This window comes from Chrysemys picta, chromosome 7 (assembly GCF_011386835.1).
Source record: "Chrysemys picta bellii isolate R12L10 chromosome 7, ASM1138683v2, whole genome shotgun sequence".
In the NCBI taxonomy this organism is placed as follows: domain Eukaryota; kingdom Metazoa; phylum Chordata; order Testudines; family Emydidae; genus Chrysemys; species Chrysemys picta.
The window spans coordinates 79,685,777-79,702,440 of record NC_088797.1 but is presented as its reverse complement, the minus strand read 5'-3'; the positions used below and the strand labels follow the sequence as shown (position 1 = coordinate 79,702,440).

The window sequence follows — 16,664 nt, the reverse complement described above, 5'->3', positions numbered from 1 at the left end:
GCCTTTGCAGGGCTGCTGCCCCCCTGCACCGCGCCAGCTCCTCCATGGCTGGGGTTCGCCGCCGCCGCAAGCTCTGGCTCTCCGGTGCCTCCGAAAGGCGGATCCTCCCTGCCAAGCTGCTGCAGCGGCTCAAGCCCGGCAAAGCCAGTGAGTGGACTCGGAGCGGGGGCTGCCAGGGTGGAGTGGGGAGGGGAGGGCTTGGGGGGGGGGCTGTGCATCCTCCAGGGGAGTTCAGGGGGCAGGGAGGGGGAACCTGGTCTGGGGAGCAGCCCCTGGGCATGGCTGGCCCCTGGGGTCTATAAAGGCACATTGGGATTTGCCCCTCAATGAACCGATGTGCCGGGGTGGGGGGGACGCAAGGTGGACGTTTTGCCTAGGGCACAAAAAAGCCTTGCACGGGCCCTGGTGCACAATGAATCCTTAGGGCTTAACCCCTTCCTGCCCATGCTGTATGGGCAGGAAGAGACAAGCTGCTTCCAGGTCGGGGGGGAGAGGAGAGGAGAGATGAGAGCTGCAAAGACAGGGACCAGGTCATCCCTCCCCTCCTGAAGCAGCTCCCATCCTGTCCCTCCCACACAGTGCTGAAAGGCTGCTGCTGGCCACATTCCGTTGTGAACCTGACAGAAATCTGGGGTGGGTGGAGGGAAATGTGACCCTGCATGCCCTCCCCCCCCCCCCCCGCCATGTGTTGCTTCAGGAAGATGTGGCGCCAGGTACCAGGAGAGGCGGGTCCGTCCCAGGGGCCCAGCCAGGCATGGAGGGTGAAGAACACCAGGCAGGGAGGGTTGGGTCGGTCGGTCGGTCAATCCTGCTATGTGAGAGGGGTGTACGTGTGTGTGTCACCTCTCCCTTTGTGTGTGTGTGGGGGAAGGGAGCAGGTGTGTATGTGTCACCCCTCCCCATGTAAACCTAAAGCCTTAAAGATAAGAAGATAAATAAAAAGAATCCAACAAGGCAGTATTTCTTTTTAACAGGGGCGCAGTCAACTTGATAATATGAATGTTTGTACTGCATAGTTTTGATTGATTGCCATTGAACTCATTTGAATATCAGTAATTTTACTAGGTGTAAATATGGTCACCCCAAGTAAGGGCCTCCCCCACTTTCCTGCTGGTCAGCTCTCCCCACTCTCCCAGCAATCAGCCACTCCCCTGAACCAGCTCTGACTCCTTATCTTCCAGAGCTGCCTCTCTCTCCTCCTACCTTCTCCTCACGGTCAGCTATTTTTTTCAGTTGTCTCAATGATCAGTTTTCTCTCTGATCATTCTCAGCTGAATCCTTCTGATAGGAAATGGGGCTCTGGATCTGAGCACCCTTGAATTTGGGAAAAATTCAGATCTGGATCCAAACTTTGTGGCTATCCCTACCTATCTCTATAGTGGGGTTGAACCAAACTATGGGTTCCAAACCCCCCATCAGTGTAGGAAAGTTTAGTACCTGCTCGGGATCCAGATTCGAACTCCTTTGCTTGGGGCCATCTCTCTTCTCAGTGAGTTTATACATGAGCACATGGCCAGGGCAGACTTTTTAGTGCTTGACAGTCTGGATGGCTTTGCCAGACCCGAAAAGTTGAGCTGTGGCTGGGGAAGTGTTTGTAGCTATCTGGTTATACGCTGAGGATTAGCCGCAACTGATGAAGCCCTTTGAGGGCTCTGTAACTAGCACTGCAAGGCATCGCATTTTGATAAGAGTGGAGCCTTCGGGATCTAACCCTTCATGTTTGATTTTCGCCTGCAATGCGCCTGTCTCCTTCTGCTGCCAACAAGACTGCGGCTGCAGCTCATAGCCCCCCCCCCCCCAATGTTGTCTCGCCCCACTCAGGCTGCTGCGCTGTGCTTCTCTGCTCCGGGTGTGCTCGCAGCGCAGAGAAAGGGATTAAAGCGCCCACGCAGAGGCCTTTGGAGATCACTATGTTGCTCCCTTTCACACCACTGCATAGGCACCCCGAGTGGTGCAGCAAAGCAGCACAACACACACTGTGGATTGGGAGGAGGGGAAGGGGAAGAGACGGGGGAAATTTTCCAGCTGACCCAGAGATTCCACTCCCAGCCACCCACCCATCTCCTGTTTCCTGCGGCTCTCTCGTGGTGGCAGAATGACATTCCCCCTCCTTTCTCCCCACCCACCAGAGACGAGAGGGCTGTGTTGCAGACAACCAGGACCTCGGCCATCGCTGGCTACTACTTGTCTTGTTGCTCCCTGACAGGGGCTGAAAGATTGCACTGCAAGGTTCCGGTTAGTGCTGGAGCCAGATTTTCCTCCAAGCCCTCGAGTCCGCTTCAGAACTCAAAGGCAACCCCTTCTGCCCCTTCACCTGAGAATAGCCATAAAGAAGCGTCTGTCGTATCTGTTGCCTGCTTAGCCGAGATCTAAAAAATCAGCTCAATGGCACTCCCTGGTCCAAACAACACTTTAGTGTATGTACCTTTGTCTCTTAGCCCTGTGTTTGTAATGTCGCATTAATACTAGTTCAGCTGGAATCTCCGGCCAACGGAGTACTGTGCCTAACTCCGTTTTCCTTGATTTTAGGCAGCCCCAGTCAGTACTGTGTTACATGTTTAGCCTCTGAGCCTTGCCTTGGTGTCAAGTTACAGAAAAGCTACACCCTAGCAGTACCCCTATTTACATACAAATAACTCAAGTGCTTGCATTTATGTCGCCATTCAAGAGGCTTGCCAAAGAAGTTTTAATCCAATCAGAAGAAGCTTTAAAAGGATGTCTATAGAGTGATTAAAAAGGATCTTAACTTCAAATAAGTTGTCATTATTTTTCACTTTGTTTCATATTTGCAAAGATTTTTTTTATCTGAGTTGAGAGGACAAAGATACATATTTCTTAAAATACGTACGAAGAGATCAAGGTGTTAAGAAGATCTCAGTTGTGTGGAAAGTGAATATGACCCACAGGGATTAGTTTGCTTGTGCTGGTTTGGAGATTAACTCCTAATCACTGCTTAAAGACTAATAGGACTAATAGGAATTCTTGGAAACATCAGGAAAAAAAACTTATAGACCAGACTGGTGAAAATGGCTTTCCAAAACAGTAAGACTTTTAAAGTTAAATTTAGTATTTAATGTTTTTTCAGAATTTTATGCTCTATGATATATTACAAACATTTTAGCCTTTAAATTGTTACTTAAAATAATCTCTGTTGCTGCGCTGCAGTAGAAAGTTGATCTGTTTATTTTGTCGTTTGCAAACAGTAGCTGAAAGGGTATTTTTAGAATTGATTGGTAGTTTAAAAACAGAGCTCAGTCTGTGGTTTCCTGAATTAAGTGAATGGAAAGTCTAAACTCTACTGAATGAAGAAATTGGAAAAATATAGCTGAGGTTTATGAATCAGTCACCTTTGTGAATGCAACGTGAACTCTTTTCTCTTTTGTGAACTTTTATGTACTCAAAAACGTGTTCAACAAGCAAAGGGATAGAGTTTGAATTTATAAATGTAATAAATTTAGCTACAGTGCTCTGTACTCTGTATTATAGAGAGGACAGGAAAGAAAATCCTAAAACCACAAGGGGCATATTTTAGACCTGCTCTGTCACTGCTGGAATGTAGTTTTCAGTATGATGTAATGGTGTTCAGATGCACTTAGTAAAAGCAAGTTAGTTAGTTAACCCTTTCTAACAGTACTGTGTTCTTTTTAAAGAGCAGCTTTTATTACTTTCAGTTTTCCTTTTTACACATTTACCAGGTTTTTACTTCACAATTAATATCTAGTCAGCTGTTAGTTCATATATATCTAGCATTGTTGAAATTAGCACAGTCATTGGGGTGAATTTTACACTTCAAATTCTTAGTAATTCAAGAATAATTTAGATATATGTTTTGCTCTAATCTATTCTAGTATTAGTCATGATGTCACTCCCCCATCATATACAGTAATGAACATTCTTGACAAATAATTTACTTTATCTTAATAAAATGATCATACTGCTAGGAACCTCAGCATATATTAATGTAAAAAGCATTAAGAAAAATCTAATACTAATTCAAGTTTGTAAAACATTTGGGAGAAAATCAAAAGAAGAGGTGGGCCTGGCCTTCCATTCAGTGTCCATTCAAACATTGCTTCACTCTTCACTGTGAGTCTGCAAACAGATAATGACTAAAAACTGCTATTCAAGATTATAGAATGACCTGCCTTTCATTCATCTTCATGTCTTTTTTTGTAAGGAAGGGGCAAAGACGTTATGCGGTGTTAAACCCATAGAGAGAGGCTTAGGTTGCAAGAATAATTGGCTAACTTCATTCCTGGTATAACTCTTGAATCAGTGGATTTATAGTATCAAGAACTTTGGCCCCTTATACTAACCACTTGTATAGAATTTTTTTCAAACCTATGCAGATGGTAGATAATTGACATTCTTCTACTAGGGAAAAAAACCTCTGGGGATGTGATGTGATTGATCACTTGTTGGAAAGCAGTGGAAGGATATTATGAATTACTGAACACATGAACATTTATGATACATGTAACTTCTGATTTCAGTTTGCTTTTATACTGGCAGGTGAGGATGCAATGACAGGTGATACAGACAAATATCTTGGGCCGCAGGATCTAAAAGAGTTGGGAGATGATTCCCTGCCTGCTGAAGGATACATGGGCTTTAGTCTAGGAGCCCGCTCTGCCAGGTATTGTATTTAATTTTTATACTTCATCAGAAGTACACTCTGTTTCAAATCCAGTGCATTTTTTCACACATTACCAAAATCAATTTTAAATAAAAAATGGTGGATGCATGTTTCAGCAATCTGATAATCCCTTATGTTTAAAATATACATTCATTGCTGTTTGGTTTTGTATTGTTAATTCATATTGGCTTCATTGTGGCAATGATACAGAAAATTAATTGTTCATTTTTTCTAGTATCCACTCATGCTCTAGAAATATAAAAAGTGCTTCTTTTCAAACAGCTGGTAACCTACATAGAGCATCTGTCTAAAAGCTAATACAGACCATCTAGCAAAAACAAGCTTCTTTCAGTCATTAGCACATGTTTATATATTCCCTACTGTGCCTGCTTTATCAGATGAATGTAAACACCATAGACTAAAACTGGAAAAAATGAATGATATTCATTTGGCTATATCAATACATTTGTTTCTTTAAAAGTGCAAATTAAGAATCAAATAGAAACATTCAATATAAAAATATTCCAAAAATAAATTAAATTTTTACACTTTTATTGCTAACCCAAATCCATTACCCTATTTCATTTGCTAGGGAATAAACAGATTTCTCGTTAAGGAAAATAGGTCAATATTTCAAAACATAGATTACAGAACACTGTTGATTTCAACCCTTGTGTTTCTAGCACAGATGTTTGGATTGTTGAAAATTTTTGCTAAAACTTATTGCATTGTACAATTTGCTTGAAACAAACAAAGCTGTATGCGCAGAGATTACTTCCACAGTTGTGGACTAGCAGGGTGTTTACTGATAGTTGAATTATTTTGAAGCTAATAATTAAACCTCACAAGCCAGAGCCCTGAGGACTTTTTCCTATAGTTTAATGATCTGTTGTAAAAAGTTATTTCATTGTCTAACAGTGAATGGCATCTCCCATAAGGTAAAGCTTGATGTTTATTTTTCACTCGTTTGTTGTGGCTGCATTAGATATTGAAGCATGCACTTTGACTTTGCTCATTTAGTAATGCTCTGTATTCTTTTGTTTTGCTTATAATCCTCAGGTAATGTAATAAATGTTATATTATAATACATCTAGAAGGGATCTTAAAGTACTCTTTAAAATAGTATGTGTTAGTTAGAAGATAAGCAAAATGACTTTTACAGGAAAATCTAATAGTTTTATAAGGTTAAATAACATAGTTAACAATCTTAATTTTAAAATATAAGTTATATTATGGACAAAGCCCATCAATACGCTGTAGTTTCAGTATGTGGTAAATGTTCAAGTACATAAGTGGGGGTGAAGAGAATGCAGGTAATGCACAAAATTCTGCTCTAAGATCTCCATGATAAATGTCAACTGTTACTCTGCTCTCCCCACCTGTGTAACTTCCATGCAGGTGAGTGGAAAAGCAGAATATCCAAGGTGAGATCTATCATCTATATCTAAGAATGGAATTGTACCTCCTTTTTTTTCGCTTGAGAGAATTCTAAGGCTTTCATACTTCTGATTTTAACAGCACCATTATTCTTTGTTTCTGTGTAACTCATTTTTACATCTGCATACGTATATGTTATGCTCAGAGGAGACAAATATATAGTGCCTTTTCATGTAATTTATTACATTTAGCAAAAAACACACTGACTTTATCCTATTATTGATTCTGAGTGTAACATTAAGAAAAAAATACATTAAATATGTCATCCAGCCATAGCATTTTGCTTTTTCCAGTCTGATTCCTCGCTTTCTATTTCTCCTGTTTCTTTTCCCCTATAAATTTCTTTAAATAGTCCTAAAATCAGGTAAGAAGGCATGACACCCTCATGATTTTTCTCTGCTATTGCCATTGCTCATTTTCATTTTACTCAGCATTGTGAAGTGGCATGCCTTTTTGTGTTTAATATTAGAAAATATTCTTTTTTTATGGTGACATAACAAATATGACATGATTTCTTTACAGCCTTTATAATTTAAAAAGTTTGATTAATGTATGCTTATAATAATAAAGGTTCCAATTCTGATTCCATTAAAATTAGCAGGGTGCAGTGTAATGAGAAATTTAATGAATATTTTGAGGAACTTAGAAAAGTTCTAGTAACAAGTACAAGGTGCATGTAGTAAATTGTAGAGCTTTACATTGAAAAAAGATACTTGTTTAAAATCATATTCATCTTTCTAGATGCTGTTTTTTTGTTTGAATTTGTTTTTAGTCACCTAGCAAGCATGTCTGAACTTGTAGCATGTTTTCTAACACATACTATATGTATCTTCCAGGGCTAAATGTAATATGCGCACACATTTATTTTCTTTAGTCACAGCATATTCGGATTTGTCATTCTTAATTTCCAAAGTGTATAACATCCACAAAATAACACCAAAAACTAATATATTTCCTCACTCTTTAATTGTGAACAAGGAACCTTTTTTACAAATTACTATATTTTTAATTAATGGAAAAATGAATAAATAGGGTTTTCATAATAAAGTTAAAAGTAGCTCAGCCCCAAAAAGCTGAGACAAACTCTGAAAATGGAACCAGCTTAAGACCCTGATCCTGCAGTTTGATCCGTGTGGGCAGAGCCTGCACATACACAGAACCCCAGTGAGGTCAGGATCCACCCGCATGGATTCAATTGCAGGATCAGGGCCTGAAAGTGTTTTGGACATTTTTCAGAGCTAGCATAAATATCTGAATATATTTTTGCATAGATTTAATCTCAATCTGAACAGCAAAGCAATAAGCAAGCATTCCTTAGGACTATTGGTTATGAGTATGATAGAAAAGAAAATAACATTGTAAAAAGTGTAATATTCAATTTTTTTAGTCTCTCATTTATTCTTCTTCAGAGATTATGTATATTTTATCATCTTTTGCATTTCCCTGGAAGTTGCATGTATTAATTTGTTTTTGTTCATCCCATTGTCATCTACATGTTCTATGGTAAATTGTAAATACAACAGCCTCCGCTCCTTCAGTTCGGATAGGTCCTACACTCTGAACCGAAGTTCCTATGCACGAGACAGCATGATGATTGAAGAATTGCTGGTACCATCAAAGGATCCGGTATGTGCTTTGTACCACCTCGCTAGTGTTTATGTTTTATCTATATAAGGCTGCGTTCTTCAGTCTTTTTACAATGCTTACTGAGACCACAACCATGTCCATTAACCTGAATGGGGGAAGAAAGGGGTTGAAATAAGGACTGAAGGATTTGCTCCATTGTGGGCTTGATCTTGCAAGAAGCTGAGCACTCTGGTCCTGATCCAGCAAAGCATGTAAGCACATAATTAACGGTGAGCATGTGAGTAGTCCCACTGAAGTCAATGAAACTACTTGTGTAGTTAGGCATGCCCTTAAATGTTTTGTAGGATTAGGGCCAAAGTACTCAGCTTCTCTCAGGATTAATCCCTATGTCCACATGTGTTATTGCAGCCTTTTTATGCAGTAATACAAACCATGGACAAAGTTCTGCCAATTTGTGCACTTGTGGGATGCCCTTGATGTCCCCCACATGCATCCAAAGGGAAGAATTTGGCCTTGTGTTTATGATGAAGCTATTTTCACTAACTTTTAACATAGTTTAAAAGTTTGTATAATGATTAATTCAACAAAAGTTGAATCTAGAGCTGCTTACGGTGTGGGAAAGAACTTATTAAAGTTAACAGAGGTTATAACTAGATGCTGTTTGCTTTGTTTTATGAGTTCTCAGAATTTGCTAGAAAGACTTTTTAAAAATTTAAAATCTGACTGATTTATTCTAGTAAATTAACAGAAAAGCTATAGATTTGTTCAGAAGTTGAATAAAGAATTTCATGTCAGTTTTGGGATAAAAAGATAGCATAGCTGTATTGTGAATTATCTTCATAATACTTGAGGTCTGATCCAGCAGATTTTTATTCATGCACTTAAGGTGAAATTGACCCCGGTTCAGAAGACTAGCACATACCACTTAAGTCCCACTTTTGATTGTTAAACAAGTATTAAAGGAGGTTGTTGTGCGCCATAAACCTACTGTGTATTACAAAGGAGAACTAGAAAATGAAGCATAACTTATCAGTAATTGTGTCTTAGATCTGTTGTGAAGAATATTGGGTAGCTGTACTTTTGAGGCAAACTCTGTTCTGCATATGCTGTCACAGACTCTACTTTCTCTAGAGGATCTCACACAGGCTTTAGTTCTTGGATTAAACAACAGCAAATCTGGAGCTCTCATTAATGCTGATACTAAGCAATACTGTAAAGCATTGGTCTCCAACCTTTTACACCCAAGATCACTTTTTGAATTTAAGGGCAACCCAGGATCTACCTCGCCCCTTCCCTGAGGCCCTGCATCTTCCCCAAAGCCTCGCCCTGCTCACTCCATCCCCCGCCCCCTGCCCTCCATCGCTCACTCTCCCCTACCCTCACTCACTTGCACTGGGCTGGGTTTGGGGTTTGGGAGGGGGTGCAGGCTCTGGGCTGGGGCCGAGGCGTTCGCAGTGTGGGTGGGGGCTCTGGGCTGAGCCTGGGGCAGAGGGTTGGGGTGCAGGAGAGGGTGAAGGGTGCAAGCTCTGGGAGGGAGTTTGGGTGCAGGAGGAGGCTCCGGGCTGGGGCAAAGTGTTGGGGTGCAGGGGAGGTGTGGGCTCTGTGAGGGAGTTTGGAGGCAGGAGCTGGCCGCTTCCGGGAGCGGTGTGGGGCCGGGACAGGCAGGGAACCTGCCTTAGTGGCAGCCCCGCTGCGCCACTAGAGATCATGATCGACTGGGAGATCATCTAGGATTGACCAGTCGATCACGATCAACCGGTTGGTGACCACTGCTCTAAAGGCTGTTTTTCATGTCTAACCTTCATTTTTATTATTTCAATTTTGTAATAGCGAATACAATTCACTGCAAGTAGAATTTTATGCCCTCTAAGATAGAGGCCAGGCTGGGGTCTTCCTGAAAATCTAATATGGAATGTTATTTTAATTTAAATTTAATTGCTCTTAGGACTTTTGTTATGACCAGGAAAGGATCCAGAGTTTGATTATTATTGTAAGTTTGGGAAGGATGTGAATCACTTTGATGATAATCAGACATTTGATTCCAACTGCACATCTATCTATTTCAGTTACAACATAAAAAGAATGTCCATTCCAGGTTCTTTGCACCATTGACAGGTGATTAAAAGTATGATCCTGTCATGATGAAAACAACAGTAACAAACCAACATTTTTCTGTATAAAAGAAGTCACTCCAACAAAATCAGAATTTCCCATCATGGTTTCTGCAAAACTCTAGTCCTGAAATACAAATCCTCACATTCACCTGACTCCCCTCAAACCTCACTCCGCCTCAACATCTGCCAAAATCAATGGGCTTAGGTCAACATATTTGGGCTATTTTGGCTGCCGTGGAAGGAAGTTATTCTGAGGGCAAGGGGCCCACAAAAAGAACATCCTACTAGCAGTTGGCATACCAGTGGAGTTCCAGATAATCTCTGCTGCAGCAGAAAAAAGGTTTTTGTGTCTCAGGAATACAAGCTACAAAGAGCTTTATAGGTCCAAACTTACACCTTAAACTCCACCTGGAAACCAACAGAAAGGCAGTGCAGAGTCTGAAGTATTTGTGCTGTGTGCATATGCTGAGATACAGCACTTAGCAAAGAGCCACATTCTTCTGCAGCATCTTGCTGTTTGAGTGCATGTAAAGGGTAGTCCTATGCAGAGCTCATTACCATATTATAATTTTGCAGTGAAAAAGACATGAATTACTGCCAAGGTCTGTACTTGACAGAGAGGGTCACGGCCTCTTGGATGGATGCAAATGGAGAAAAACCACCATAGTCAGTTCTTCCTAAGATCATCTAGGAGCAGATGAAAATCAAGACCCATCCCAGATATGGAAGTTTAAAAATCAGTATGTAGTAGCCCTGATTCTCGGAATTGAGTGGTGGTTTCTTGAGAGAAGTTTCTGAAGTCCTCTAAGACCAGTTGGACCTTCTCAATAGTGGCCTTGACAATCTCCACTAACATTGGGCCCAATACTTCCCTGTTAGTCTTCATCAACTATGAAAGACATGGGTCCAAAGCACCATGTGCAACACCGTCCTAATACAAGGAGAGAGTTCAAGTCTCTCTTCCTTCAGGGTCCTGTTGTGCTACCACAGATGTAGACAGGTCAATCGGAATTGGAATGATTTTCTCTTCAGAATTATTTACTTCACAATGGCAGGCACTCAAATCAGCCTCTGGAGAAGACAGCCTAAATTAACCAGTCTATCCACTATGTAGGACTTCACAGTTGGTTACTGAATCTCTCCTGTTTGGGTAAGCTCTCCTGGGAGAAAGGGTCACAATTTGCTGCACCTCTCATATCACACAGCAAGGCCATGCAGTCACGCAACTAGCAGGATTACTGCCTTTAGGAGCAATCAGTGAAATTTTGGCAATGCACCCTTGAAACCCTGCTGCTGATAAGGTCACCCAATACAAGATGAAGAGAAGCAAAAATTCTGAATAGTGTTGGAGACAGGATTACAGCAAAACACAAGCGGTTATGAACACTAACATGTTTCCAGTGTAGTGGGCCATGAAGCTCCTAGGGATGCTGTATGTACAGTTTGTCAGAATTGTAGGAAGCAAAGATACTTAGAAAAGGACTCTAGAGCCCAGGTGGGCAGGCAATCCAGACAGATTTCACTCGATGGGAAGTGACCAATGACCAGTGGTGGTTAACAACATATGTCAGTATTGGAACCAGCACTATTTAAACTGCAGACAGGAAGTCTGTTAGCTCCACCCTGTGTAGGATAACCTTGTGTGTCAATCGGGAGCTACTCAGGATTTAAATTGATATGGGAGCAGTACTTTGAACTATATTGCTTATTCCACAGAAAGTTTCTGGGAGGTCAGTTAATGAAACAGATATGGTACTAACATCTTCCCAGATAAGAGACTGCAGCTAAGGGGACATTATGGTGTCAGTGCAGTTCCATGACGAGTGAGTTGTACTCCCTTATTACTGAGGCTAGAAACCTAGCTTTTTGAGGAAGGGATTGCCTGGCGAGATGAAGATCTTTGTCTGTATGTGGGGAATGGGAAAAGATTTTTTTAGGGGTTAAAGGCATGTGATTGTTCTTTGTATCAGGGAAGGGTCAATTGAAAAGGGTAAGAGCCAGGTTACAACTGCAAAAGGGTACACAGTGCAAATCCAGTACCAGCTGGGTGAATTGTAGACACTGCAAATGAAGTAACCTCATCTGTATTGTTCACTATTTTGTGTCCGTGGTGCAGAGGGTTCTATTTGCCTTTGTGGACATTTCAAATTTTTGATGACCCACCAGAGTTCGATCAACAGATGCATGCTGCCTAAGACCTGTGTGTCCAGCTAACAGAAGGGACAGCATACCAATCTGATCCTCTCTCAAAGTTATCTGCAGGCAGACCTGGCTGCAGGATCTAAAATATGGTGGCTGTAAATACTTCCAAGAGATCTGTTTTGAGTGAATCAGATTATCTACTGTAGGTGTCTGCAGTTTTTCAGAAAATAATGGACCAGACAGTAGAGATCCTTTCCCTGGAGTTTGTTATTTGGAGAATATTCTGATTACTGGACAAAGCACTAGGAAACACTATTTGCAAGCAGTCTTACAGCAGCTCTGATGGGCAGGCTTGCATCTCCATCCAGGGCAATGTGCTATTTTGGGGACAGATTTTACTTAGGGCATAGGGCAATGGGAAAAGAGGTGGCAGTGTGTGTAGCTCCTTTCTTCACAAGTATGATGGAATTGTGGCATTTTCTCATCTGCTAGTTTACTATGGCAAATTTTTATGCCGGACCTATCTTCCAAGGTATATGCTGTAATGGAGGATAGAGCTCCATGACACTGGTCCCCTGAGTGCCTGCAAGTATTTAAGCTAACAATGGGGTAATTGCTAACTGCCCCTTTTTTGATGCACTTGTCATCAAATCTTGGCTTTCTCCCTATTTTTGGCCTGCTATGTTTCACCAGTGGGAGTTGGTCCATGATTTTTTTGGGATGGGACAGTAATTTCACACCATTTCCCCCAAAACAGTGGAAAAAATCCTTGTTCCTGTTGCCTCCCACACATTACGTTAAATACACAAATGTTGGGCTATTTCAGTTTGCATAACTTTGAAATAATAATCTGTCAGATTGGGGTTAGCTAAATTTTGTAACTAAACCTCAAACCAGACCATGAACCTTAATTTAGCTTTTATACCTGTACAACCATATGATAAATCATTATGTGGTTGCTTTTTTTAAAGTCACATAAATCTAGGGTAATAGAAATTGATGGGATTGGCATTTCCACATGAACTTGAAAGTCAAGGCATCCTGATGCAAATTTATCCTCTCCGTGGAATATGGAAGAATTACTAATGCTCTATTGAAAAGGATTAGAGAAACTGCCTGTATTAAAAGTTAATTTGTCATTCTTGTACAATGGCCTGGCTGGCATATTGTAGGTATTCAACACTTGCCATACTTTAGCATGCTACATGCCCATAATTATTGTTGTCTGCTTACTTGAATCATTGCACCTGGTTGTCTGAAGTAAGTGTTTTACAGAAAAAACAGGCCCTAATAAAAGAGCTAATCCAAAGAAGAGAAAATCAAAAACTATGTCTGATGTACAGTTGGACAGATGACAGAGCAAAGTTGTACCCTGAAGATTTTGAAACATGCTGTGAGGATATTGACTTTCTTGAAAACAAAGCCAAAATTCAAGAAACATTTAAAGAAAAAAACATTGAAAATGAGTAAAACGAGGGATGCAGGTTCTAGCCTAAAACAAACACTTACTGGTTGTTTATCTTGTGAAACCTTCTCAGTGGAGGACTTTCATATGTCTGTGCTGGTATTTGTTGGATTTATGACTAGAACTGATATTCCCATTTAAAAGGATTCATTTTTAAATTACTTTTAATGCCAGTATATAAAGGTGGAACCAATGCATTATTCCCAGTGCAGAATTGTTTACCATCTCAGTTTAGATTTGAGTAATTTGTATTCAAAGCAGTTCATGAGATTAAGGTCTAAAAAATGTAAGATAAAAGATCAGATTTGTGTGGTCAGAGAGTATTTGCTATCTTTATTCATGTTTTGGGTACAACCAAAAATACCTTATTTACAAGAAGCACTAAAATTTTGAGAAGAGTGATCTACCCAACCTAGACAGGCTTTTGGTACTGAGTGACAAGCACATTGACTTAGATTGTTCTCTTGGAGTGATGTCTGACAGTGCTTCCTGCATGTTTTAGTGGCATTCACATCACTTGCATTCCTCTCAGGAAATATCCCCGTGCAGTATTTGATGATTTAAACAGTATAACTGGTTTAAAAAAAAAAGTTCAGCCGTGATGCACTTCACCAACACAATCCAAAAGAATCTATGGAACCACGGCATGGCATTGTCCCCAAAATGCCTCTATATGGGATGGTGAAAACTGAAATGAGTTACTCCCCTGAAGAGAAAGTTCTTTTTAGTTCTACTTAATTCCTGCAAAAAGGACAATTTCCCTCTGTGATGCAGTAATACTTTAGGGGCCTAGCTGAAAGTCTGTCAGTATTATTCTAGTGTGATTGACTTATCAATATTTGAAATTCAATTATGACTAGGGCTTCGTGTTTGTCACAGAAGTCATGGTTTCCGTGACTTCTGCAGCAGCCGGTGCAACTGGCCCGGGAGCCACCTGATCAGCTTGGGCAGCCCCTGGGCCAGTCGTACCGGCTGCTGCTGGAGCAGTCTCGCCCCACCCCCCAGCACCAGGAGTTTGGTTGTGGGGGGGTTCTGGGCTGGGGGTTGGGGTGCGGGACTCCCCAGAAGAGCGACAGGAACTCCCCCCTCCCCCCCCAGCTCCTAGCGCCATGTGCTGCCTCTGCCCGCAGGCACCACCCCCGCAGCTCCCATTGGCTGCAGTTCCGGGGCTTAGGGCAGAGTGGAGGCAGCACATGGAGCTCAGGAGCTGGGTAGGGAGCTTGCCCCAGCCCTGCAGTGCCCCCAGACTGTGCCCCCCTCCGAGCACCTGCGGCCCCCCCCCCGGGCCATACCCCCCCAGCACTTGCAGCGCACCCTCTCCTCCCCCGAGCACCCACACACACCCTGAGCACCTGCGGCACCCTCTGGGCCGCACCCCCCCCAAACACCCACGCACCCCCCAGCCATCTGTCCCCCCCCCCCCCCCGGTTTTAGTCAGAGGTATATAGTAAAAGTCATGGACAGGTCAGGGGCCATGAATTTTTGTTTAGTGCCCTATCCATGATTTTTATTAAAAATACTCGTGACTAAAACATAGCCTTAATTATGACAGTAGGGGGCTAATACTGTGCAGAGTTAAGCAGTGTTTAAGTGTGTGAGTAGGGGGAACAGCCTTCCATAAAAAATTCCCAGGATAACTCAAGCGATACAGAAAGCAAATACCACATCCCGCCATAGGTTGATACACTGACGGCCTGATTCTGCAGTTCCAACGCAAGCTATACATCGAATTAAGTCAATAGGAGCTTTGTACGAGTAAGGATTAGAAGCAGAGCCGTACCTTGGGTACAGCAAATCAGGGTGACCGCTCCGGGCCCTGCGCTTTGGGGGGCCCCATGCTTTGATAACATTGTGATGAGGCGAGTGGGCGAGTGGGCTGAGGAGGCAAACAGGAAAGCGACAGGCAGGCTGGTGGAGGAGGAGAGGAAGAGCCCCCCCCCACCAGAACTTCCTTCTCCACCCAGCGCCCTCCTGCCCGCCAGTGGCCCTGCTGATCAGCACCTCCCACTTCCTTCTGCGGTCAGATGTTTCATGGCTTCAGGAGGCGCTGGGGGGGGAGAGGAACCCGGGGGAGGAGGGGACAGAACTGGGCGGGGAAGGGGCAGGGGTGGGAAGAGGCAGGGTGGGGGTGGGGCCTTGGGGGAAGGGGTGGAGTGGGGGTGGGGTCTGGGCCTTAGAAACTCAGCACCTATGTTCTGGGGCCTGCACGCCCCCTAGGGTTGGCCCTGGTTACAAGACAACCCTAGGTGGATTTCCCAGGAATTTTCTGCAGAAACAAATAATTTTCCATAGCTTTTTCTTGACCTCGCATGTAAATACAAATTGGACAAAAATGTGTGAGAGAGAGCTGTAATTAGGGATGCAGCAAAAGCAGAAAAAGAGGAAACTGAAAGTGCTGTAGGATTCATTTAACCTGCTTTGAGAATTCTGTGTTTCCTAGGTCAGTAATTTGCAGCTGCTAGAGCAGAGAAATGTCAGTAGGAGTGTGTGCAGAGGAAGTAATTCTAACTGTAAAATGACAGAGTTGAGATGTGCTGTGCAGAAATGTTTGACTTTTTCATGTTGATTTTAAATATCTGTTTGTTTATCTTTTTAAAGCACCTGACATTTCCAAGGGAATTTGATTCTGATTCTCTCAGACATTATAGCTGGGCTGCAGACACCTTGGACAATGTTAACCTTGTCTCAAGTCCCATCCATTCTGGGTAGGTCATTTAACAGATTTCCTTTGTCATTAAGTGTGAAACTGTACTGTTATGTGGACATTGTAACCTACTGAAATTTCTGGTAATGGTTCCAGTCCTACACTAGTTAAAGGCAATTGCAAAACTCTTGTTGACTTCAATGAGAACAGGGTCAGGTCTAAAGGAAATCAAGAATTACATAGAAAGAAAGAACTTGTATTTCAGCCTTCCACAAGGTTTCATCTGAGAAGTGGGCATGAATTTCTGAGACAGGCAGGGATTTAATCAAAGGCATCTCAATAGTGTTAATAGGAGTTGTGAGCTCAAGTCTTGCATCTCATCATGAAAATTTTCCTTCATGGTTAATTTCCTAGGTACAAGGAAAAGCTGAAATCCCACAGGGAACTTCCTGTAATAAGCTTGTTTTGCCTTTTCTGTTGCTTATGCTTTGCTTTTAAATGTCTTAGGATGATTTTAGTTATGTTGTATTAAATTGTTCAAAATATGAAATTAGAGATACAGTGTTATGCTTCACTTGCTGTTCACTTTTCCATAAAAAATGAGAGCTCATAATTTAATCTTTTCGTTTATTTGCACCA

General features: G+C 42.2%; 1 protein-coding gene across 35 annotated transcripts in view; it reads left to right on the top strand.

Annotated features, from left to right (window-relative positions):
- The window catches only part of ANK3 (ankyrin 3), a 548,316-nt gene that overhangs the window by 455,326 nt on the left and 76,326 nt on the right, over positions 1-16,664 (top strand). For 23 of the 35 annotated variants that reach the window (XM_065553406.1, XM_065553396.1, XM_065553399.1 and 20 more), the window contains 3 exons: positions 4,513-4,636; positions 7,597-7,699; positions 15,980-16,086. In XM_065553406.1, coding sequence (XP_065409478.1) covers positions 4,513-4,636; positions 7,597-7,699; positions 15,980-16,086 — 334 coding nt within the window. Of the gene's footprint in view, positions 1-1,819; positions 3,043-4,512; positions 4,637-7,596; positions 7,700-15,979; positions 16,087-16,664 lie in introns of those variants that run through there. The other 12 variants (XM_042854771.2, XM_042854762.2, XM_065553403.1 and 9 more) reach the window with 4 other exon arrangements.